General features: G+C 40.0%; 2 protein-coding genes across 3 annotated transcripts in view; one reads left to right on the forward strand and one right to left on the reverse strand.

Moving 5' to 3' along the window:
* The window catches only part of ubr2 (ubiquitin protein ligase E3 component n-recognin 2), a 64,849-nt gene extending 53,901 nt beyond the window's left edge, over window positions 1–10,948 (forward strand). For both annotated transcript variants that reach the window (XM_039690443.2, XM_039690445.2), the window contains exons 36-47: window positions 133–188; window positions 337–433; window positions 533–600; window positions 1,633–1,768; window positions 1,849–1,945; window positions 3,701–3,831; window positions 3,921–4,029; window positions 4,129–4,185; window positions 4,272–4,349; window positions 4,441–4,611; window positions 9,429–9,530; window positions 9,610–10,948. In XM_039690443.2, the coding sequence (XP_039546377.2) occupies window positions 133–188; window positions 337–433; window positions 533–600; window positions 1,633–1,768; window positions 1,849–1,945; window positions 3,701–3,831; window positions 3,921–4,029; window positions 4,129–4,185; window positions 4,272–4,349; window positions 4,441–4,611; window positions 9,429–9,530; window positions 9,610–9,751 (1,244 nt within the window). In that variant the 3' untranslated portion in view covers window positions 9,752–10,948. The remainder of the gene's footprint in view (window positions 1–132; window positions 189–336; window positions 434–532; window positions 601–1,632; window positions 1,769–1,848; window positions 1,946–3,700; window positions 3,832–3,920; window positions 4,030–4,128; window positions 4,186–4,271; window positions 4,350–4,440; window positions 4,612–9,428; window positions 9,531–9,609) is intronic.
* Window positions 10,949–19,685: 8,737 nt separating this feature from the next.
* prph2b (peripherin 2b (retinal degeneration, slow)) lies at window positions 19,686–23,659 on the reverse strand. Its single transcript, XM_039690664.2, has 3 exons — window positions 23,079–23,659; window positions 21,972–22,218; window positions 19,686–19,886 (listed from the first exon to the last, which is right to left on the reverse strand). The coding sequence occupies exons 1-3, from the start codon at window positions 23,657–23,659 to the stop codon at window positions 19,686–19,688; spliced, it is 1,029 nt and encodes a 342-aa protein (XP_039546598.2).
* Window positions 23,660–25,992: the final 2,333 nt, after the last annotated feature.

The following is a 25,992-nucleotide window of genomic DNA, read 5'->3' on the forward strand; positions in this document are numbered from 1 at the left end:
CTGAAAAATATTTGTGCATTCACTCATTAAGTCGCTGATTAATTTCCAAAGGACCCAGGAATGCAAATAAAAAAAATGTATGGTGTTAAAAAAAGTAAATTCGACTGTGTCATTTTTTTTCCCCCCACACAGAGAGATTGCTGGTTGATGAAGAAAAGCCTTTGTTTGGCAGTTTACCATGCAGACAGGTGATCAAACACATTTGAATAATTATGCAAGCTTGTTATTTGAACGTGTAATGAATATGTTAATAGTTTGTCATATCTGAGTGGACTCTGAAATCTTTACTCTTGAGTTTGATTTGCATTTGATAACCCAAATGTGTTGTGCACGTAGGACGACTGTTTGAGTTCTCTGACCCGGTTTGGCTCCGCCTGCTGGACAGCCTCCTCTCATAGCACTGTACAGAATCACTTTATCAGGCTCTTAGCAGGTAACAAATAGTGTTACAGTCTCTAACCACAAGTGTTTGTTTTGCCATGTCAAATATAATGAGAAGTGAGTATTCATTTAAACATCTCTGCATCTCCAGCCCTTGTTCCTGATCCTCGGGTGGAGAATACGCCATGCATTCTGGATATAGACATGTTCCACTTGCTGGTAGGTAAACCACCAGTTTTGCTCCTACATCTGCTATTCACTTAAGCGTCAGACTGCACAGTGCCTTAACCTTATACAATCCCTATATTAAAGGAGTAGTTCACTTTTCAAAAAACTTTTGCTGATAATTTACTCACCCCCATGTCATCCAAGATGTCCATGTCTTTCTTTATTCAGCTGAAAAGAAATGAAGGTTTTTGATGAAAACATTCCAGGATTTTCTCCATATAATGGACTTCAATGGGAAACAAACGGTTCAAGGTCCAAAAGACAGTTTCAGTGCAAATTGCAAACTGTTCAAAGGGCTTTAAACGATTCCAGACGATGAATAAGGGTCTTATCAAGCGAAACGATCGCTCACTTAAATAAAAATAATAAAGTTTAAGTTTTATAAGCCCAAATGGTAACCTTGCTCTGTTCTGTGATGTGCGTTCGTGACTCTTCTATTCGCGCTCGTTTTTTTTTTTTTTTTTTTCAAAATGAACGAATCTTTTACCGAGTCATTTCGTTCTTTGAATGAACCAAATAACACGAAAAAAAGATTTGTTCATTTTGATAAACGAGTTCGAACAGGAGAGTCACGAAGTCGAGCATTTGAGCTTATAAAACTTACTTTTTTTTTTTTTAATGAGCGATCGTTTCGCTTGATAAGACCCTTATTCATCATTTGGAATCGTTTAAAGCCATTTGAACAGTTTACAATTTGCACTGAAACGGTCTTTTGGAACTTGAACGTTTGGTTCCCATTGTTTTCATCAAAAACCTTAATATCTTTTCGACTGAAGAAAGAATGACATAGATATCTTGGATGAAATGGGGGTGAGTAAATTATCAGCAAAAGTTTTTTTTAAAAAGTGAACTACTTTAATTTAATAACTCAATGAATCTGTAGCATTTTACTACATATCCTGTTCACGCCTCTAAATAAAAATACTGTTTTTTTACAGCAAAAACAGTCTGTGTAAAGGTTCCTACTCGTACTGAGTCAGTAGTTTCAGATTGACCTTTGACCCCAGGTTGTGTGTGTGACAGGTGAGCCTGGTGTTGTCCTATCCAGCGGTTCACTGTCTGGATTCCTCAGGGCTTAGCGAGGACACTGCACAACTGCACTTCTTGCACCTAGTCACTGTTGCTCACATAGTCCAGATCCTTCTGACCTCCGTACCAGGTGAGAACCTCACCACAAGAGAGACCGCATAGATGATTCTGAGTGTTTTGGGATGGACATTCATGTTTGTGTGCCATCAGAGGAGATGCGGATGGAGCAGGAGAGTGGAGGTGCGGAGAGGGAGGAAGAGGAGCGAGTGTGTATGCTCTACAACACTCTCAGGACACACCTGAGCAGGTGAAAGCACACACACCGTTAAACCGGCCAATTGACTTGGGTTTATATCAAAAAGAAATTTGTCTAAAATGGTCATCATATCGTTCAAAATCCTCACTGTTTGGTTTGGATCACTGTTCTGAGGTCATCGTTTTGCTTCAGTTTGGTAAATAGATCTGAAGTGACCAAAAAGACAATATTGTAAAAGTACTTTATATTCATAACAGAATCCTGAAAAAAAAAAATGCATTACGGTTTCCACCAGCACAACATTTCTCAGCAATATTGAGAATAATTTCCAATAGTCAGAGTAAGGACTTAATCGCAGTAAGATGTTTACATGACACAAGCAAACCTTTTCACTCTTTTTCCATGCAATTTTTACTATTCTGGTTGTTCTCGAAGAATTTAACAGCATTATTCACATGCACAGATGATGAACTCACGTATAGTATGTGTTTTCACAGATTTGTTCACTGCTTCTTTGGTTCCTCTCTCTGGATTCTTCATTGTCTTTGTTAAATGCCTAAAATGTCTCCATTTTAATTTGTTGACCATCAAAATACTGCGTTATATTCATGTTTGTGCAACAGTCAACATGAACTCTATTTCTTCAACACCCCATAAATCCACATGCACACTTTGGTCAGAGTGCAATAGATGTGATTAAAGTGTTCACGTGCCTGTTTATAGTGAGATTAAATTCTGCATATGCCACGGTTTACTACTCTGATGTGATTTAGCTCTTATTCGTAACAACCATTAAAGTATTGTTTAGGTCAGGTTAGGAAAGTTTCATCGCAATATTGCCCTCATCAAATTATAATCGCTTTATGAGGGTGCATGTAAATGTAGGTAGCCACTGTCCGAAATTAGGAGTAGTTCACTTTTAAGAAAACTTTTGCTGATAATTTACTCAGCCCCATGTTATCCAAGATGTCCATGTCTTTCTTTCTTCAGTCGAAAAGAAATTAAGGTTTTTGATGAAAACATTCCAGGATTTTTCTCCATATAATGGACTTCAATGGGGTCCAAACGGTTTAAGGTCCAAATGAGAGTTTCAGTGCAAACTGCAAACTGTTCAAAGGGCTTTAAACGACACCAGACGATGAATAAGGGTCTTATCAAGCGAAACGATCGCTCATTTAAAAAAAAAATAACGAAGTTTAAGTTTAATAAGCTCAAATGCTTACCTTGCTCTGTTCTGTGATGCGCGTTTGTGACTCTCCCGTTCGAACTCGTTCATCAAAATTAACAATTTTTTTTTCGAGTCAACTCTTTCATTTCGTTTGTTGAATGAACCAAATGACACAAAAAAAGATTCGTTCATTTTGATGAACGAGTTTGAACAGGAGAGTCACGAACGCGCATCACAGAACAGAGCAAGATGACCATTTGAGCTTATTAAACTTTTTTTATTAAACGTTATTTTTTTTTTTAAATTGAGCAATCGTTTCGCTTGATAAGACCCTTATTCATCGTCTGGTGTCGTTTAAAGCCCTTTGAAGCTGCACTAAAACTGTCTTTTGGACCTTGAACCGTTTGGTTCCCATTGAAGTCCATTATATGGAGAAAAATCCTGGAATGTTTTCATCAAAAACCATTTCTTTTCGACTGAAGAAAGAAAGACGTGGACATCTTGGATGACATGGGGGTGAGTAAATTATCAACAGAAGTTTTCTTAAACGTGAACTACTCTTTTAAGTATGATGGTCCGTTGTTTCACCATAAAAGCTTTGCATGACCCTAATATGAAGCTGTGTGTGCGTGTTTCAGTGGCTTGCGTGAGGTGAGCTCAGGCTGGCATCTGTGGCACTGTGTGAAAGCTGGAATGCTGCCTTATCTCAGGGCCACCGCTCTGTTCTTCCACTATCTTAATGGAGCTCCAGCACCACCTGAGATCCACGGTGAATGACTCGCACAGCGTTTGACATCACACACAAACTGCTTTTACTCGCTGCCCTGGTGCCATTTCTAATGATGAGTGTGTTTTCAGCTCTAGGTGTGGGTGAATGGGAGGCTCTGTGTGGATACCTGTGTCTGCCCTCCAACCTGTTACAGCTCTACTACACCAATCAGGAGCTCATGGAAACTCTCCTGCAGGGGTAGCTGTCAATATCTAGATGAACACCTGGCATATTGTCCAGATGTGTAGCGTGTCTTGAACGTATGATGGTGTGCTAACTGTTAGTTGTGCTTTGCAGATGGTGCTCTCACCCAGGGGTTCTGCAGGGTCTTCAGAGCAGCTTGGCTCTCATCAGGTGTGTCCTGCACCTCGACACTTAAAAGGTCACCGCAGATGACATTCAAGTGCTCACCTGTTTGATTCTTCTGTATCCTGCTCTAGGTTTCCCAGAGAGTCCAATCATCTCATAGAGCTGCCGTGCGACTACAGTGCTCTGATTAACCAGGCCTCCAGCTTCACGTGAGTCACGTGTCTTATAAATCAAAGGCGATTGATGGCTAAGAGCTGCCGGTACATGAATTGATCTTTTGTTGATCCTGGCGGCGTCTAGATGTCCTAAATCTGGAGGGGATAAGTCTCGCGCTCCTACTCTGTGTCTGGTGTGTGGGACCATGCTGTGCTCTCAGAGTTACTGCTGTCAGACCGAGCTGGAAGGAGAGGACGTGGGCGCGTGCACTGCACACACTTTCGCCTGCGGAGCCGGTGTCGGCATCTTCCTCAGGTTTGTGCAAGGATGTCGATTAAAACCTGTCAATATAATGGGCAAATTATTTAACCCTCAGGTGCTCTTCGGTCATTTCTGACCGAAAAAAATTCTGTTTTGAATTTATAAAAATCACGGCTTCATCGGAGTGTTGCGAAACTTGGTGACTTTTATGGCATTATGTATGTGAACACCAAAAAAATTGAGGTCATGATCCGAGCATGCTAAGTGGTCGTAAAAAAATATTCACACTTGTGGTCTTCAGTCAAAAATGACCGAGCACAGGGAAATGCATGGGAAATTGACAAAAAAAATTCTCTGAATTTTTGTACGTGCAATCTACAAATCGGCCACAATTCTAAAAAAAAAGTTCACTGCAGGAAAGGGGTGACACTCTACAACATCTACGTAGAGTGCAAAACAGACTCACCCACCAACACACACAGACATACAGACACACTTTTATACACATACACACCAATACATTTTGATTGCAAAAAGTATGTTTTGAATTTTTAAAAATCACAGCTTCATCTGAATGTTGCGAAACTTGGTGACTTTTCTGGCATGATGTATGTGAACACAAAAAAAATTGAGGTCATGATCTGAGCATGCTAAGTGGTCTTAAAAAAAATTGTCACACTTGTGGTCTTTTTTTTTTTTTTTTTTTTACATTTTTTTAAATAAAAAAAAATTGTTTTTGAGATTGTTTCAACTATATATTTAAATCCACCAAAAAAAAAAAAGTGTTCATAAACAGCTGGGGAATTCACATGCTTCTCCATAGAGAGCTGTACATGCCATCAAGTGGTTACACCATGGTTCTACGCTTTTTCTCTATACTGTAACCAGATGGTGCTAATTTTCTTCAAAAAATATTTTTTTTCTGAAGGCCTTGACTCTATATTAAACTAAAACACTGCATTAATAATTAAAATATATATATATATATGCATATATAAAAAATATATATTTTTCCATGGCAAAATAGACCATAAATATTGCATAAATATTAATAAATTCAATCAAATTGTCTCAAAATACTAAATTACAAGGAATAAATATTAAAGAACAAAAATAAATTGCATTGGTTTTACTGGGATGGAGGAAATTTAATTTTTAGGTGTCCGGTCACTTTTGACCGGGAAGATAAGTGTGACTCCGAAATGAAGAGCACCTGAGGGCCTTTTGCTTATCAAATAATAGTATTGTTATTATTTTGCAATATTAACTGACTGAATGTTCATTTATTATTATTATTATTATTGTTATGTGAGAATAGACCGCACAGAGTGCTAGGAGTCACATGACTTGCATAGTGTAGGGAATTACACCGTGTAGCCTCACACCGTGTCCTAACTACATGCGACGCCGCGACACGCGATAAAAGGTATCTTTTCCATGTTAATCAGAGTTTTTGTCCAAACCAGATGCGACGGCGACACGCAAATTTTCTAATTTAGAAACGGTTCCTATTTCTGCGATGTCGCAGCTGACAGAATGAAGAAATTACACTGGTTATGAGTACACATTATTTATTTTTAGTTAAAAATAGGTCACTGTGCCACAAGCGATAACGGGTAAGTATATAATATAGCGTTCAAAATGTATTCTATGCAAACATACAACTGTACTTTAAAACAAAATTAGTCAATGAGTATGTTTTGTTAATGTTTTGATTTTTTTATAATGTTATTTCTTGATTTAATTATGTCCTTACCCATTTCCAATGCGAGTGCGGGCCAGCAGTGCGCTTTCACGCTGTTCTGAATGCCTGTCATTTTTGATTGACGTGTGGCATCTCACAGTCGTGTCGTGTCTACACTCTTAGAAGAAAAGGTTCTATATAGAACCTGAAGAGGTTCTATATAGAACCTGAAAAGGTTCTATCAGTGCTTCGTATTTGGAACCCCTAAAAGGTTCTATACACTTCTATATAGAACCCTGGGGTTCCATACTTGGCCAATAGAACCCTTTACCAAAAAAAAAAGGTTCTATATAGAACCATTTTGGAGTTCCATATATGAAGTGGGGGATGTAACCATTTCTGGTTCTAAATAGAACCATTTCTTCTAAGAGTGTAGTGTGGACAGACACAATTGCTGTCGCTGGAATTTTATCGCGTCGCTTGTAGTTAGGACACGGTGTTAAGGCTGGAATACACGACTACAGGACTTTCACTTGTCAACTTTGTAATTCGCTACAGAGAAAAACTGGGCTTCATAAGCCACGTTTCCACCGCAGGAACTTTCCCCAGGAACTATGGGGTGGTACTCGGTGTGTTTACACCACAGGAACCAGGGTCTAAATGAAGTTCCGGGTAAAAGTCCCTGCTGGCGAGGTAGTACTTTTCCAGAGTTCGGGAACTTTCGGAGTGGGACTTGTGCGCTGAACATGCGGATTGGTTCTTACCACTTGTTCGCTCTGCCCGATGGCACGCGTTCCTCCCATCCATCTCACGGTCAATGTCCACTGATGACAAACGTCTACTTTTATATCTAGCAATACAAGCTTTCTGAATACGCTTTGGGTGCTCGTCTCTTTTCTGCCGTTTTGTTAATTACCTCGTTAGTAAACCAATCGCACACAAAAGCAGCACAGCTTGAATCTCCTCCATACAAAACTCAAAACAAACGCACAGACTGGGAGGAGCAGTCGCACGCAGTTCAACGTCACTACATAATCTTCCCGCCCCGGACCGGTACTTTAGTCCGCGGTGTTAACGCAGTCTGGGGCAAAAAAAGTTCCTGGGACAAATAGTTCCTGGTAATTGCAGTGGAAACACGGCTTTAGACTGGTTGCATGTTGAATTCTATTTTAAATAAATTAAAATTCTAGGTCTCAATGTGGCAGATTTGTCAGGGCTGGGTCAAAATGTAATTACTTTAATGAGTTTTGCCCAATGCCCAATTTTTATGCTCTTAAGTGGTCTTTTTTTACTCAAATATCTCACATTGCAGACTTTGAGGTACAATAGCTATTTGACATGGGACAGACTGATCTCATGAAGTAGCGTGTGTATGACACGGCAATTCGTATTTCCATTTTTGGCGTGCTATCAAGACGCATAATCGCCTTTCAGCGTGTTTATGAACGCCGTTCACTTAACGTTATATAAATATATGACTTACCTCAACCCCGTCCCTAAACCTAACCGTCACGGCATTTATGACTGTTCCCTTACCATCCTCGGTAAAAAAAGATATGACTTCCCTCAACCCCATCCCTAAACTTAACCGTCACTGGGGTTAATGGCATTTATGACTGGAGTGTTCAGACACGCGGAATGACGCGGACGTTAATGGCGTAGACATATACGCATACACGCAGATACACGCGGATAGCTCAAAGATACACGCGGATAGCTCAAAATGCGTAGAGATAACACGCCACCTGACTCGAAAGTGGCGTATATGTTTACGCAAAAGTCATGATGTCATGTTGCATGGGACAAGCTTTTAAAGGGGACCTAGTATGCCCCTTTTTACAAGATGTACTATAAGACTCATGTGTCTTAATTAATCCATTATGTTGCTGGGAGATTATGGAGAAGCTTATGTTCATTTTTATGGCCACAACAGAACAGTTGTAATGTTTACGTAGCTGAGACATCACTAGCTGCTCTGGCGAGGATATAAACATGGACTGTGCGGATCACTGAAAGCGGGATCTGTGCTAATAGGGCAGAGTTGTGGGGGCGGGGCTTGTCATCATAATGGCAATATGACACAATGGCTCGTTTTGAGAGACTGTTACGGATTTATGTAGACTCTATTAAAGGACAACTCCGGCGCTAAATGAACCTTAACTCTAATTACACATTGTTACCTAGTCAACCGTTATCTGAGATTTGTTTTCATGATTGCCGAATGTAAATAGTTTTATCTCTAAAAACAGTTTAGCCTATAACGCTAGTATAATGCTAGTATATAGGGCATAGAGTAATGACAAATAAAAATCGCTTGTTATTACCACTAACAAGGCTCAAAATAGCCCCACACTAACACGACAGCATAACAAGGGTCCCTACATTCAAACCGAAGCATTGAGAACTTTGTCAGTGTCCATACAGTTTAATAAGAAGATATTTTATACACACAGTCAACTTCGTGAATACAGGAAGAAGCCATCTTGGAAAAATAGTCTCGACCAGTCGATCTACGAACGCCGATCCAAGTGCGCTGGTGAGATGTGAATAAGGTGATACGGTGAGCGCGAACAGTAGGCTACGTGTACATATTGAAGGGAAGTAAACGGTTTGTGTTTCTTCTGGAAACAACGAACCATATGAGATTCTGCTCAGTTCAGCGCACTTGGATCGGCGCTCGTAGATCGACTGATAGGGACTATTTTTCCAAGATGGCTTCTTCCTGTATTCGCGAAGTTGACTGTGTCTATAAAATATCTTCTTATTAAACTGTATGGACACTGACAAAGTTCTCAATGCTTCGGTTTGAATGTAGGGCCCCTTGTTATGCTGTCGTGTTACTGTGGGGCTATTTTGAGCCTTGTTAGTGGTAATACCAAGCGATTTTTATTTGTCATTACTCTATGCCCCATATACTAGCATTATACTAGCGTTATAGGCTAAACTGTTTTTAGAGATAAAACTATTTACATTCGGCAATCATGAAAACAAATCTCAGATAACGGTTGACTAGGTAACAATGTGTAATTAGACCAAAGGTTCATTTAGCGCCGGAGTTGTCCTTTAAAAGGAGTTGGGTGGATTTTGCCCATTCATGCCCATGATCAGATCACTTTAACTCTCAAACTTGTGGCTTTTTGCGTTGTGTTTGCCAGCAGGGTTTAATTTGTATATGTTTGTGTGTCAGGGTGAGGGAAAGTCAGGTCCTGTTCCTGGCCGGCAAAACTAAGGGCTGTTTTTATGCTCCCCCATACCTGGACGACTACGGGGAAACAGACCAAGGGCTAAGGTACATCTCTACTTCTGATGTTTCACACATATGGTTATTTCCAACAGTTGTGTGAGATCAAGTGTTGTGTCTCTCTTAGACGGGGAAACCCATTACACTTGTGCCAAGAGCGCTACAGAAAGATCCAGAAGCTGTGGCGCCAGCACAGCATCACAGAGGAGATCGGCCACGCCCAGGAGGCCAATCAGACTCTGGTGGGCATCGACTGGCAGCACCTGTGAAGCCACCCTTAACGCACAGGGCTAGAGGTTGCCAAGGCGTCACCAAGGCGTCTTGCTCTTCCTCCAACCCTTTCTGACAGTGGATGAATGCATGACGTTTTTTTTTTGTGGGGGGAGGGGGTTTTCGCTCCTTTTTCTTTTAAATATGATATAAATACATATTTAAAGAGACACATAGCCAAGGTATCGATCCTTAACCATAAGGGTTCCTTCGCAACACAGATATTCTTCATAGGAATGCTATTTAATTTCTTCTCCAAGACATTAAATTATTTTCCAGGTATTTTGGTTACAAATATAGGTTTCGCAAGATGGTTCTCTTAACGCTTGGGAATTGAATGGTGGTGCTGCCCTTCAAGTAAGCACAAATGTCCCTCAACGGCCATGCAGGGATAGCGCCACCTGTAGGACACAGAGCCCCGTCATCTCAAATGCTGCAATACATTTGTTAAGGCCACCTAATTAATGTGCTCAGCGATGTTCATCCAATACAAGCCAACGCCAGGAAGACCCGGAAGCACATGAGTATGTCCGACTCCTTTGAATGCCTGCTTTCTGTCTGTCTGGGTCGCGTATGTTTGCGTGAGTGAGTTTTTTTTACGTGCAGGTGTTTAGTTGGTATGTTTCTAATATGATGGATGTCTAAGGTGGTCCGTTTTACAAGACTGTTTCTGTTTCTTTCGTGAAGCGTGTTATTTACGTGTTTCTCGCGGGTGTTTGTTGTGTTCGTCCTTGATCTATGGAATCAGGCAATTCCACTCTGAAACATGATTTTGACGTGTGTGTGTGTGTTGTTGTGATTTTGGGCATTTTCTTTCTTGACACTGCTGCACCATTTTTCAGCAGTAATGGATGCATATCCTATATTCAGTTTCAACTTTGGTCTCCTTTAGACTTTGTTCATTCTTTAGTGGCCTTGGCCTGAGGATTTAGTCCAAATCGAAAGTTTTATTTGTCGGCGATGCAGACGCACATTAAAACACACGACGCTTATTTCAGATACAAGTTTTCATGCCTCGCGCAATTCAGATGAAACGCCTGGCTCTAATGCGGTGAGCATATTTCCTGAGACACTTCCAGTGGCTGCAGCAGTGTATTACATCACAAACTGACTTGTTAATATTGTGAATTCTTGTATAAATGGGTACATTGTACTATATTGTAAAACATTAATGAAATAAAGAGGAAAAAAAGCTCCGTGTTGTGTGTTGAAGTGATCCATAAAATGCATCGATGAATGAGCCGATCAATGTATGTGTGTTGTAAAGCTCTTTGTTCTGTATACTAGCGCAGGTACAGTGTTAGCTTAGTTAGCCTGCTTCGCCCCCCTACGTACTAATTTTCCTTCAATGCTACGTGGGATTGTGGTGTATTCTTTGGTTTTCTCCGGCCAATTTTTTTTACCCGTCCAAACCATAGATATGTATATAAAGGCTAGATTTGTTACGGCGGAGTTTCCATCGTCATCACCGGCGGCCATCTTGTCACAGACAAGCTGATGTAAGATGAGTGGTCAGCACGAACACAAATACTCTTATCTCGTTGAAATCTTGACGGATTTACAAACGGTTTGCTTTCTTACAAACGTTATTAACGTGGCTATAATTATCTGGATGATTATTTATTTATACACTTTTTATTCATAATAAGTATGCAGTGTCATAACTACATCTCTGACGTTTATAACAAAACAACCCGTTTGAAAATCGGTAGAAAATTGAGCAAGTTATGGTCATTTAAATAGTACATGTACCATTAACACAATGTTACGAGTGAGCGAGCTGCCTGTGACAAGATGGCCGCCTGGTGCAGACGTCGACCTCCATTGGCCAGCAGCGTGGACGACATATCTAGCCTTTATATATATATATCTATGGTCCAAACGGCGAACAGAGGGAGTGGCTGAGAACGATGACGTTGATGTTGTGCGCTAGTTTGAGACGTCATGCGTCACGACCAAACGTTAGTGATTGGTTGTGGTAGATCCAATAGTTTTAAACTTCAACAGAGTACCCGCCTTCAAGGAAGTTAACGCTGGTCAATGGAGCGAGGCCAGACTCTGTACAAATGAAATGTACGAGAGTATGGTGGGACCAGGCTAAGGCTTAGCGGCCTGATGCAGGCAAGTGTGTGTGACCCATTTTACTGGTTACAGATCTTCTCAGCAGTGCTCTAGTTCTGTCCAAATCTCTTGTTTATCCAGGAACACTGCAATAAAGAGGATTAGAGCCAGAGTGAAAGCTCTTACTGCTTAGACTGACAGTCTTATTAGTCCAAGTTTTGATGACCGTCGATTTCATGGAATATTGCAGTATTTATTCCTTCTGTTTCACGGACAAGGTTTAAGGCTAGTCCCAGATTAAAATTCATGTTTGAGCGGAAATTAATTTGAACTGATATAGACGAATCCGGCGAAACTACCGGAAGTAAGCGGGCGCCATTACTGAGCTGTTGCTGGGTAGCCTTGCCCCATTGCCTTCTATTGTTTTATTTGCAACTTGCGTCCACTGGAATAAACAGCTCGCGATTTACGACTGTCACTAACGTTACAACGTTAGCCCTTGTATAATGTCGAGTGGGTAAACAGTTTCCGTTATAAATTGTTTCAATGGTGGCAGTAAAATTTCAATTTTGAAGAGAAAACATTGTGAATACCCCGGGTCGAGTGCCCCTGTCTGGTGCCGTACGGTTTACACAGATTTCCTGGGCGAGTACAAGACGCGGACATTCGCGTATAATAACAATTATTTAATGACATAAGTAAAAAAAATATAATAAATGTGTGATCTAGTGATCAGCAAAATCTCCTCTCTTGTTATTTTTTCTATTCAATTTACATGCTATGGTCATTAAATGGCTTTCCTGAGCTGAATGTAACGTTATGTGACATAATTGTTCTCCTGCTGTTATATTGACCTCTTTCCATGGTTTAAAAACAGTAGTTGGTCGATATTATGTATACTTTCTAGCTGTAACGTTACCTTACCCTTGCCCGTTGCAATGTAAAAATGAGATAAATAATGGACACAAATGAAAAACATGAAATTGTTTATTTGATTTCATTTATTTATTTATTTATTGTTGCCAAATGGACAGATCTTTTTTTAGTTTCCTCGGTAGTACGTTAGCCTAGCTTGCTTGCCAAGCTATTTTCATAAATAATCTGTAAGATCGTTTGTACCTTCATCTGTGACTGGACTGGAGGCCAATGTCTAACATCATCAACCTAAGTCTGCCTGGCTGTAGCTGTCATCAGGGGTGCGTTATCACCTTATCTCCGAGGTTTGTTTACATACCGGTGCATATGTCTATGCCGGTGTAACAGCTCAGTAATGGCGTCGCCACAAGATGGCAGCCTACACAACAACGCTCGTCGGATTCGTCTATATCTTAAAATATGTCAGTGCCTTTGTTTTGTCTGAAGATAAACCAGCAATGTTTTCTAAGGCACACTTATAAAAACTACTTAAATATCCTAATTGAACTAAGACTTTAAGCCTGTCTGTGAAACCATGTCATTATAAATGAATTATATGTGCACGTCATTATATTTTGATCCACCCTTAATCAAGTCATCTGCCATTTTTTTTTTCTTGTTTATGGATACATCAAAATAGGGAAACACTGACTTCAAAGTCGGGTGAATTCTGATTTGCTGTCAATGTTTTTATTCTTCATCAACTGGAAAGAGGTGTCCTCTGTGTCATGGTATAGGACTTCAATAATTATGGTGCAGTCAATGATGCCTTCAAGTCATCTTGTCTCAAGAAATCCAAGTCCAGGCACTCAGTAGGTTAAAAAAAAGCCTTTATTATTATTAGTCAAGGGCTAAACCATTTAAAAACGCCAATGCATATCAGCCCACTGGCCTTCAACAGGGTGTTTGTAACAAACAGACAGAATCAAGCAGTACTTAGTTGCATTGGTTTCAGGTGTGCCACTCTGGCACTTGCAACACACATTTTTGGACACTAGAGGCAGTAGTTCAAGTCATGTCTAATGCCAGAAGTAAATCATACAAGTAAAAGTACATTTAAATAAGAGATCTCCAAGTGGAAAAATCGGAGTGACGCCACTACAGACATCTAGCCAGCAGCCATATCACCCTGTAGGCCAAGACTGGTTGCCCACTGAAGCTAAGCAGGGCTGAGCCTGGTTAGTGCCTGGATGGGAGACCTTCTGAGAAAGCCTGGTTGCTGCTGGAAGAGGTGTTAGTGAGGCCAGCAGGGGGTGCTCACCCTGTGGTCTGTGTGGGTTGAAATAAAAAAACAAAAAAACATTACATTCAAAGACTAATCTAAAACTGTACCCATTGAAACACAGCACTTACAAAAACAGTGAAAGGTCAATCTTCATTGAGACCTGGATGGCTAGTGGCCCTCAAAAAAAAAAAAAAGTATTCTTGTCGTTTGATAAAGTAAAGGTTGAGCCACTGTAGTCACTTGGACTATTTTAACGATGTCATTAATAACTTTTCAAGGCCAGCAAGTTTCAATTCCTCAAGAAGCCTATGGGCTAGTATGGAGGAGTGATCCAGCTCTCTGATTTCATCAAAAATATCTTGTTCCGAAGATGAACGAAGGTCTTACGGGGTTGGAACAACATGAGGGTGTCACAGTCCTTTGTCTGCACCAGCCTGTCTTCGTCATCTGCACTACACTTCCCAGGATCCTCTTGTCTCTACTCCCAAACTCACTCCCTCATCAGCCACCTGTTCCTCGTCTTGTTCATCAGTTTCACCTGTCTTCACATCATTATGTTTGATTCATCTGTGTATTTAGTTCCCTCTGTTTCATTCAGTCCTGTTTGATCGTTGTCTATGTTACCTCGTGTAATGAGTGTCTTCCTGCCAGTTTTATTGTTTGAAGTTAAGTAAAGTAATTAAATTTGAGTCTTGACTCTTCGGTCTCCTTCGTCTGCCTTCACTCCTACACTACCCGGGTGACAGAGGGTGAGTAAATACTGACAGAATTTTCATTTTTGGGTGAACTATCCCTTTAAGTTTGATAATTAATCTGCCATGTCATGTTTATGACCGGTTGTGTTGTCTTAGTAATGTCATGACAAAGACACTGACAGGATGTATTGGTTTATGTCAAAGTAAGACATCTCAAACAATGTCATATTTGCATTAAAAATGTCATAATTAAGCGAATGACACTGTGACATATATTAGGGCTAAGAAAAATACACTATTTTAGTAATACTTTATTTTACAAATGTGAAGGTGGATAAAATGATTTAAGTGTGATTTTAAGTGGTTTCAGGTCCTAGTTGAAGTTCTGTCTTTTGTATGTGGGACTTTTATGTTTGGTGCAGAAATATCCTGTAGTGGGAAAAGGGGACTTTTACTTTGATAGGAGGGCACCTTGTAAGAGGAAGGCCTTCTTTGGTGAATGGAAGCCAAGCCTGAGGGAAAAGAAAAAATGCATGTTTGAACCAAACAGATGGGTGCTTTTTAGTCTTGAGTCATTATGGGCTAATTAATTAGCCATCGAGGTTAAAGAGAAGACTTGGGTTTTTTGGTATTTTTGCCAGTGCATCACATTTGGAGGATTATTATCCTTTTTCTGGAGATGTATGGTTCATTTCTGGGGCGCAAGGACTAAGGATTCATACATCAGGACAATACTCCTCGCACATGGACTATTTGAGTGTGATTTTTCTTGATTTGACTGCTGTGTTTTCAATATAATCCGTTTATGCCATTCTTTGTCTGATTTCAAGCATTGATACAGTTTTCACCGAATTCATTCATGCCTTGTGTGTGTCCTGAACTCTTAAGTGACAACTGGGTTAATTGAGTTGCAAGCCAAGTTTGTTACAACTTAATGACAGTTGTCACAAACATTCATAAAACTTCCTTCATATTCATAACATGTGTCATGACAACACTATCTCACGACCAATTTGTACGAATTCGACGCATGATTAAAAAGTGGCTAATTCGTACTAATTCGTACGACCTCACTCGTACTAATTCGTACGATTTGTCTAAACCCACGTGATGGTTAAGTTTAGGGGCGGGGTAAGGGGTAGGTCATTCGTACGAATTCATACGAATTGGCCAATTCGTAAAATATTACGATTTAGCAAAATCGTGTTAATTCGTACGAGTGAGGTCGTATGAATTGTTACGAATTAGCCACTTTTTAATCATTCGTCGAATTCGTACGACTTGGTCGTGAGATCGGGTTGGTCATGATTATGAATGTGTCATGTTAGTTAGTCTCATCTACACCCCTTCAAGTAAAGTGTTACCGTACGTTTTCCGACAACAAAGTAGGCTACTAGAATGCGATGAGCTGGTAATCACGACTTAAAGTGGTGAGTAGGACATTTCCGATAGCAAGAACTTCCCTGTATGTGTATTTAAGCTGCAGCCAAAGGTACATTTCATGCAGGTCTAAAGCCAGAAACCTGAAAATAGCATTTCTTTTCTGCCTACTTGACAATTGGGTTTTGTGCCACGTGTGTTTGCGTGTGTGAGTCCCGTCCGGAGCTTCACCTGAGAAGGTAAGCTGCTCCAGAAAGCTGATTAACGGCTTTTATCACTGTTTATGGACTTCGGAGAAAATACCAGATGACACATATTCTGTTTAGCGGTCTACCTGTATGCAAAGCTAGAATTGTTCCACCCATTACTTAGCTTATATTTAATTGTTATTAAATTAATTTGTATTAAATTAATATTAACTTTAATACTATTTTAATGACAATTAAGCCCATTACTGCTGGATGGATGGATTGATTTGTATTGAGTATTTTTTTAAGGTCCAATTCCAAATATTAAGTTGCTTAAGCATGCATATTACTATATTCTAGCTGTCTATTAGTACTTATAAAGCACATAATAATGCCTTTTTCGGCATGACGATATTCTACCCAGTACCTAAACTTAACAACTACCTTAGAACTAGCCTATTAATAAGCAGTAATTAGTTTATTGAGGCAAACGGCATAGTTAATAGTGAACATGTGTCCCTCATACTAAAGTGTTACCACTATTATGGCACATTCTTGATATGTTTCATTACATTCACCAATATATCTATTCTATAGCAGTGTTAATTGAACTGTTTCATTGTGGACCATTAACAGTGAAAGTAAGGCAGCTAAGAGGTGAAGTGATATATTTTCAAGTTAATGCAGTTTTGGTGCTTTTGTCAATTATAATGACTTTTTAGCCTGTCAACTGACTACAGGTCTGTTGTTTAGGAATATTTTGGCATACATTTTAAAGATAATATATGTAAAGGGGGTATTGAAAAGCAGTCTCATAAGCATGTGACATAATCAGAAACCATTTTAAAACAATGTGTTTAAACCGCACACTTTCATTTATACATTTATGTATTTTAATCTAATATTTTGATGTTGAAGAAAAATTCCCGTCCATTTTTTTTGCTTAAAGGTGTTCTGAGGATGCGTGTTCAGCTGTTCTGAGCAGGACAATAGTCCCATTTAGAGAAATCCATTTCCTTCTCTTTATCCAATCAGGTAAAGCTGTGTCCCGCTGGGATTCAACTGTCCAAACATATTTTACCTGTGACCAGCTCTACAGCCACTTACCTCACGCCACATCCAACACTCATATTTAAGTATTTAAAGTATATAAAGCCTAAATTTAAACAGAAACAGTCACATCTGTTCAGAGGTAGGGGTGCATAGGAACAAGCTGTAGTATACACTCACCTAAAGGATTATTAGGAACACCTGTTCAATTTCTCATTAATCCAATTATCTAATCAACCAATCACATGGCAGTTGCTTCAATGCATTTAGGGGTGTGGTCCTGGTCAAGACAATCTCCTGAACTCCAAACTGAACGTCAGAATAGGAAAGAAAGGTGATTTAAGCAATTTTGAGCGTGGCATGGTTGTTGGTGTCTGAGTATTTCACAATCTGCTCAGTTACTGGAATTTTCACGCATAACCATTTCTAGGGTTTACAAAGAATGGTGTGAAAAGGGAAAGACATCCAGTATGCGGCAGTCCTGTGGGCGAAAATGCCTTGTTGATGCTAGAGGTCAGAGGTGAATGGGCCGACTGATTCAAGCTGATAGAAGAGCAACTTTGACTGATATAACCACTCGTTACAACCGAGGTATGCAGCAAAGCATTTGTGAAGAAGACACAACACACACAACCTTGAGGCGGATGGGCTACAACAGCAGAAGACCCCACCGGGTACCACTCATCTCCACTACAAATAGGAAAAAGAGGCTACAATTAGCAAGAGCTCACCAAAATTGGACAGTTGAAGACTGGAAAAATATTGCCTGATCTGATGAGTCTCGATTTCTGATGAGACGTTCAGATGGTAGAGTCAGAATTTGGTGTAAACAGAATGAGAACATGGATCCATCATGCCTTGTTACCACTGTGCAGGCTGGTGGTGGTGGTGTAATGGTGTGCGGGATGTTTTTTTGCCACACTTTAGGCCCCTTAGTGCCAATTGGGCATCGTTTAAATGCCACGGCCTACCTGAGCATTGTTTCTGACCATGTCTATCCCTTTATAGCCACCATGTACCCATCTTCTGATGGCTACTTCCACCATGTCACGAAGCTCGAATCATTTCAAATTGGTTTCTTGAACATGACAATGAGTTGACTGTACTAAAATGGCCGCCACAGTCACCAGATCTCAACCCAATAGAGCATCTTTGGGATGTGGTGGAACGGGAGCTTTGTGCCCTGGATGTGTATCCAACAAATCTCCATCAACTGCAAGATGCTATCCTATCAATATGGGCCAACATTTCTAAAGAATGCTTTCAGCACCTTGTTGAATCAATGCCACGTAGAATGAAGGCAGTTCTGAAGGCGAACACAGTATTAGTATGGTGTTCTTAATAATCCTTAAGGTGAGTGCATATTGCATTTTGCAAAAGGAAAAAAAAAAGAAAAATACCACAAAATAATGCTGAGTCTCAATAAATATCTTTATCTCACAAATGGAGTTACCTACATCATCCACAAAAACTGGCATTACTGCAAAGTCAAGATCAAATGTTCAGAAAGGTATATGTGAAAATTAAAAATTCACAGAAATTAAATGAATAAAAATACAACTGGTTGGGTTGTCTGACTTAACAAATCACACACAATCAACTAGAATATTTTACATTTGGTACTCTTGACAACTTCTGTAACTGTCCCATAGCTGTGCGCCCAGCAGATCTCTGAAATGGTGCAAGTTGAGGCAGAAAGCCTGTCTTCACATCTCTTCAACTAGTGAGACAGATATTTAACCCGAGAACTACACACATTAATGGCGAACGTGAGTTTCCCCATTGATACAGAGTTCTCTCCAGTAGATCACCATCAACTTTTTTGAAGATTGTCAGACAACCTAAGGCCTGTTAAAGGCAGCGTTGTGTAGAAAGCAAGGTGTGCCACTGTGTCCATCCCTTTAGTTTTGGGACGTGACGGAACGCTTTTTCCTCAGCTGCCGGATAAAAGCTGCCATGTGACCCCCTTCAAGACAGGTCATTTCTGATTTCAAAAATATATTATAGGGAAATATATGCTATTGCATGTGTGAGGCTGTTGGGTTAAACATCCGCTCAACCAATAAATAAACTGGAAATATAAGGGTCAAACTTGATGCTACTACAAATGAACATGGAGAGTGAGGCTTGTTTGGTTGGAATATCAGAAAGGGTTAGATGGTAACATCAGGACATGTACAGATATATTGAAGTTAAAATATTAGAAAATAAACTTGTTCATTTGTATTTACATTGTAGTGTGTACATTCACATTTCAGTTGGAATCTCATTAAATTGTAGGTGTATTGGTCTTATCTGTATGCATATACACCTATATTTTTAAGAGAGAACATTTTGATCAACCTTTCATGCGTTCCTTCTCCCAGAAGTGGGAGTGGCTACGAACATGACTGGGCAGGAGTGGCCGTGGCTCTCAGTTTTATGTGGGAGCTGCTTCTGCATCTTCCTCCTGTACCTGGTTGCCTTTACACAGGGACTTGATCTTCGTCATGACGCTAGAAAGGGTCTCCTTTACACTCTTTTCCAGCAGCCACCCCTCGCTTTCGCTCTCAGGATTCTCTGGGTCTGCCAGGGTTTCCAGTGAAGTAGTGAGGTACTGCAGACCGACAGTCACCACAGCCTGCGACAAAGGTTCAGGTTAATAAAATATCCAGTTTGGCATCAAGATTCTAGGACTAGAAGCCTGCGGTTCAAGCTAAGGTTAACCCTCTTGAACAATTTTTTTGGTGTCACATTACACAATCACAAAAAATTGAAGAATGAGCAGTTGTGTAGTCTTTAAGAACATAATCAGACCAAAACGAAGTTCGTTTGGAGTTTTTGGGAGTTGAAAAAGCTTGCCAAAGCGAACATTTCGGAAAAATTTGCTCGGACTGGTAAACGCCTTCGAACAACCAATGGTCTGTGACGATTATGTAAAGTGACTCTGTTTTTTTATCTTTATGTTTAGTACTTTAATGCTGTGTGTTTTTAAGTAATCTATTGTTTGAAGTGCTATACTGTAAATAAGTGATGTGACTTGACTTGAGAGCTGAATTTCAGAGCTTGTGCAAACATGTCTACACCGCGATTAACAGATGCTTTCTTATCGCTGTCATTTTTGTGTTTATTTTGTTTATTGAAAGGAAAGCACACATCACATATTTACATATTCATCTAAACCATTGTTCCCAGCAATGTGTGTGGGGTCGAGATGTTCTCTTAATAGTAAATCGCTGGTCATGTATTTCATATTTCTTTTAACCACTAGGCGAAGAACTTGTGTACTAATAGTATCCCAGACAGCAAACTGACATTGAATCAACGTGGAAACGACGTCTCTCATGACATTGAAACAACGTTGATTTTGCTCATCGAATTAACGTTGAACCAACGTCAGACGCGGCATTCTTCAAAGCTAAATGAAAATTGGTTTGCTTTCATAACGTTGAAACAGCGCGTTGATTTTCCGTTAGTTTTGAAAGAATGACGCGTCTGACGTTGGTTCAACGTTAATTCGATGAGCAAAACAATGTCAGATCAACGTTGTTTCGATGTCATATTTCCACGTTGATTCAATGTCAGTCTGCTATCTGGGATATCGGGTTCTTAACAGTTCATATTGAAGATTTGCTATTCCCATCTACTAAATTGTGTATGCATTACTGTATAGTATTTTGTAGTAGTAATCAGTCCCTCCATAAAAACACGATTATGCGATCAAATTTTTCAAATACGTCGCACTTTCGCGCCACATAAATTGCCGATTTCCGTGCAAAATATGCGAGGCTTGCATGATTTCATAATCCTCGCATTTTCGTTGCAAAAAAGTCACTTATATCTGAGCAGAAAGTTGACAAATGTTGCGTTTGCTTCACACAAGAGCCGCCGTTTTTCCCTGTTGCCATGGGAACGTTATGAAGTGACGTAATTACGCGACGTGAACATCATCGAAAAGCTGTAAAACAGGAGCACACTTTATTCTTTTTATATTTTATTTATTCATTTTTACAGAAGTTGTAGCATGTTCCTTTTGTAAAGCTACAGAACTTGCTTGACTCATCAGTGTAGGATTAATGTGTTTATTAATGTCTGAAATAAAACAAGATGAGAACTGAAATATTCCAGCACTTTCTGTGATGTATATGCTTGCTAATCATAGGAAGTAATAAGAAATGACTCTTTACGTTATGGTAGGAGCCTAGTGAGAACTTCTCTTTTTCACCAAACAGCAGTTTTTGCAAGTTCCTGCAATTTCATCATATAAAATTGCATAAATATCCTGCGTATTCCATCGCATTAAAACAAACAAAAAAAAAAACAAAAAAACAGGCCGCATAGTCAAGGATTTTTGCCCACAACAATCACAAAAAAACTGTTTTTCTGGAAGGAATGAGTAATGTAGACAAGTTCTGTGAGGAAAATATAAATGTGTGAAAAGTTCATGTTATTTGTCAACTTCCCACATGTTAAATGTTTACCATTTACACCTTTTCATGTCATCAACACCAAGTGTTAATTTAATCAATTAAGCTGTTAATTAATCTGATTCTTTCAGAACTATTTATATTACTCTTTACGCACCAACTGACCTTATAATCTAGCCGCTCTCTTTAGAATCCAGCAACACACTCTTTACCCACCAAGAGTGTAATCTAGAGACTAAGTCAAAGGCCACAAGTTAGCTGAGTTCAACTTAAGAATCCAGTTTGTCCCACATACCCACCTGCAAAACAATGAACAGCAGCACAAAAGCACCAATGCTGTTCATCATGCCTCCATAGTAGGACACCAGGGCTTCACGGCAACCTCTGGTCCAGATGTTTAGGTCCTCAGTGTGGTGGTCGTAGCTGTAGTGAGCGGAGTTGTTGGTCAGGTGATGCTGGATGCAGGGGCGAGGGGAGCCAGGGTTGCAGCAGCTGAAGGGAACGCTTTCCATCAAGTATTTGCCTTCCACGTTGCTCTGGATACGGCTAAGAAATTCCCCCAAAAAAGATTGAGAACTCTGTCATTAATTGGTTCATATTCTTGGATTTGGAATTTAAGATTTCAGGAGTGATGGGCTTAGAAACACATCTCAACAAAGTTGTATCTTTACATTAACTTTGAGATTACTGGACAAAGATGAGAACTTCAATCTGATGATGAAAACAACACCACTTTTTAAATTAGATTTGTGAACCTCCTTGGGATCAGTTATCACCTAAACGGTGATAGCCCCTTGGGAGGCCATCATTGGGGGCAGACTCCATGTTATTATTGGTGTGGATGGTGAGTAAGCTTTAAAGGACTTTGGAATAGGATCCTTCCTGATAGATTATCCAATCCATGGATCCATCTGCCCCCTTTACTCATTTCCTTTTTATAAAACCCACCAGCCAATTATCTACTTAACTACTCAAAACATTCCCCTTAAATTTGATTCCTCTTGCATTCAACATTACAGGTTTCAGTCTTTAAGAGGTCTCCGTTAGAACTTTTGTGTTATCTTTTATCTGTACTTTTTTGCAAACTACAGTGCCTTCTGGGTTGCGCTTCCTGAAGAGGAGAATAATATATACATCAGCTGATCTCTATCCACTTAGCTGCCTTAAACAAGATACAACTTCCCCAAATCCCACTGAACATCAGCCTTGATAACTTTATCCTAATACTTGGACATGTTTAAAGCATGTACCTTTTAAATTTGGCCACATATATAGTACTTGACATACATCTCGTTATCATAATAAAAGAAGTTGCATACAAATGATCCAGAATCTCTTCCACTTAGGTCCCTCACCACCTCTTATCTACGTTTTTAACTGAAAAAAAAAAAAATATCAGTACTCACTCTTTAACTTCCTCATTGCTGAAGTCCAGGTAGCGATTGCTAATCCACTGGATCTCGAACCAATCCTTGTAGTTGTTGTTGCCGCAGCAACGGAACTCAATTTGGGTCATATCCAGTGTTCTCTTCATGAAGCATCGTCCCGGCGTGTCTGTGTCTTTGTAGTACTTCATTCCATTCTTCAGGCCTTCAGCCAGGGCGAAGTGCAGAGAGATCTGCATCAAGAAACACAGCAGAGCCGTGACAAAGAGGGCGATGCAGAAGACCACACATCCACACATGTACATCTTCAATAGAGGTTTCCACTTGGTGAACTTGACTGTGTCAAGGGAGTCATGGCACACTTTGCCCCCAAAAGCATTGACACCACAGGCCACAAGTCCCACCAGAATGAGCAGGTTGGGCACGAAATGACTCTCATTGTTATCCATAATCTCGCTTCTCTTGCGCAGCTCGATCTTGAAGAATATCCCCATGCTGAAGATGAGGATTCCAGCCATGACAGAGAGCCAGTACAGGAGCCACAGTCCTTGGGCAAGCTTGACCCGTTTGGCCAAGTCAAATTTCATAGGCATCAAAGCCATTTTGTTTTTGGTGTCTAATGAGTCACAAGGATATATTCACAGGGATTCTTCTTCAGTACGATTGCCTGTTATTGTAAGATTTGACGTGTTTTCTTATCCTTGTCGAAATTCTTGAAGACCTTGAACAGAAACGTTGTAGTCCAGAAGCTTAGTTTAGTAATCCGTCATCAAGGATGGCTGCAGAACGGATTCCCCTTTTCATACCCATTCTGACCATCCACAATTTAAGAGAGTCCATAATGTTGACAACCAGAGGCCTTTTCCTCTGGAATTTCTCATAAATCCACCCAAATGGACCTGCTGGGGGGCAACGTGGCTTTTGCTAACGGCTCCCTTCCCTGCAAAAGGGGGTGGCCGGCTGAGGAGCTGTATGATTGTAGAATCCAGTTCCTCTACGTCATCCTAAAGCCCACTAATCAGCTCTTATCCCATTTGCAGATGAGCCGAGGACTAATCCTTTATCTTACTCTGTAATTGGTTAGTTACTTTAGCATCAGTTTCCTTTTTTACCTGCTGGTATTGCTGGGCAATGGCGTATGTAAGCAATAAGGTACGAGAGGCTGTTCTGTATTATGAATAAGTAACCCCTTATTAAGACCCCTTCAGCCGTTACTTATTCACGAGACGGCACTTGCCTCGAGTACCTTATTGCTTTTATAAAACGGTTACCACACAATACAAATATTAAAGTAATAAAAAATATGTATTAGTGCAACTTTCAATTAGTAAAATCACTAAAAGCCTTCCTTCCGCTTGAAAAAAATAGTCCCTGACCGTGAACAGCCAATGTTTAATATGCTTGAAAGCTCAAATAAAAACAACATATAGGAACTGCACTGCAGTTGTTGCACAGCATTAAATTATAACCGTTGGCGTTGGGTAACGTGGTCATAGCCGTGTTTTATCATGAAGAAAGCACAACTATTAACCAATCAGAATCAAGGATTTGAACTGACCGTTTTATAACTTTGGATAGTCTTCAGACCAAAGCATTATTGTCTGATAGGCCTTTTGTTTGTACCTTATATGGCTACTCAGACCACCGATTTGTTAGGATAATATGCTCAAATGTACCCACAGTCGTAATTTCCTATTTGTTATGATTTCTTAACTAAAATTAATTAAGTCACCTGTTGTTTCTGTCGTTTCATCTCCGACTGTGCAGCAAACACGTCGCGCGAAGTTCCTGGACGTGGACCGCGCACGCATTCGACACAGTCCTGGTCCTCCGTGGTTGCGGCACAGTCAGTGATGAGCAAAAAGACGCACGCCAGTATCAAGTTCTTTTTTGCAGCTTGAACGAACAAAAACACAGGCTATGCAAAATGTCAGTTTTGTCGAGTATTTTCACAAGAACAGTCAAGTCAAGTCGAGTCACATTTATTTCTATAGCGCTTTTTACAATACAGATTGTATCAACGCAGCTTCACAGTGATAACATGAAAATAATACAACACAGATGATAATATTGTTGAATATTAAATGTCCCCTACTAAGCAAGCCAAGGCAACGGTAGCAAGGAACCAAAACTCCATCAGGTGATTGAATTGAGAAAAAAAAAACCTTGGGAGAACCCAGGCTCAGTCGGGGAACAGTTCTCCTCTGGCCAAAGAAGGAACAGTGATTACAAAACAATTTAGATCAAAACATCAAGAGAGTTTGTCCATTTCCATCTGTTTGTAAGTCGAAGTAATCACACTGGTTTGGAGACGAGATGTTGGGAATCAGTGTCGATGAGGGCGGCACTTACGGATGAGTCGGGATGGGTCCAGGCGCAGGTCCACCATAGAGGGTCCAGCATATGGCGTAATTTAGACATATTTTTAAGATGGAAAATGTGGTTCTACAGATACTAGACGCATGACTTTCAAATGAGAAATTGGTATCAAACAGCACACCCAGGTTCCTAACCGACGACAAAGACTTAACAGAGCATCCATCAAGTGTTGGAGTATTCTAGGCTTTTATGTGTGGAAGTTTTTTTTCCAATAATTAGAATCTCTGTTTTTTTTTCAGAATTTAGTAGTAGGAAATTACTAGTCATCCAATTTTTTATATCAGCAATGCATTCCGTTAATTTTGTGAGTTGGTAAGTTTCGTTAGGTTTTGAAGAAATATACAGGTGGGTATCATCAGCATAACAGTGAAAGCTAATTCCATGTTTCCTAATGACATCTCCTAATGGTAGCCTGTACAGAGTGAATAGCAGCGGTCCTAGTACTGAGCCTTGTGGTACGCCATACAAAACTTGTGATCAATAAGACATCTCTTCATTTAATGCTACAAACTAATAACGGTCAGATAAGTATGATTTAAACCATGCTAATGCAGTT

The sequence above is a fragment of the Pimephales promelas genome, chromosome 11 (assembly GCF_988280905.1).
Source record: "Pimephales promelas chromosome 11, fPimPro1.hap1.1, whole genome shotgun sequence".
In the NCBI taxonomy this organism is placed as follows: Eukaryota; Metazoa; Chordata; class Actinopteri; order Cypriniformes; family Leuciscidae; genus Pimephales; species Pimephales promelas.

Bases quoted from the DNA above. Each gene is read 5' to 3' on its own strand.
- prph2b (XM_039690664.2), bottom strand. From the start codon at position 23,659: ATGGCTTTGATGCCTATGAAATTTGACTTGGCCAAACGGGTCAAGCTT. The intron at 22,219-23,078 runs GTGAGTACTGAT...GGAATTTCTTAG, and splicing joins AGCAATGAGGAAGTTAAAGA to CCGTATCCAGAGCAACGTGG. The intron at 19,887-21,971 runs GTGGGTATGTGG...CCTTTGTCGCAG, and splicing joins TGCTGTTCATTGTTTTGCAG to GCTGTGGTGACTGTCGGTCT.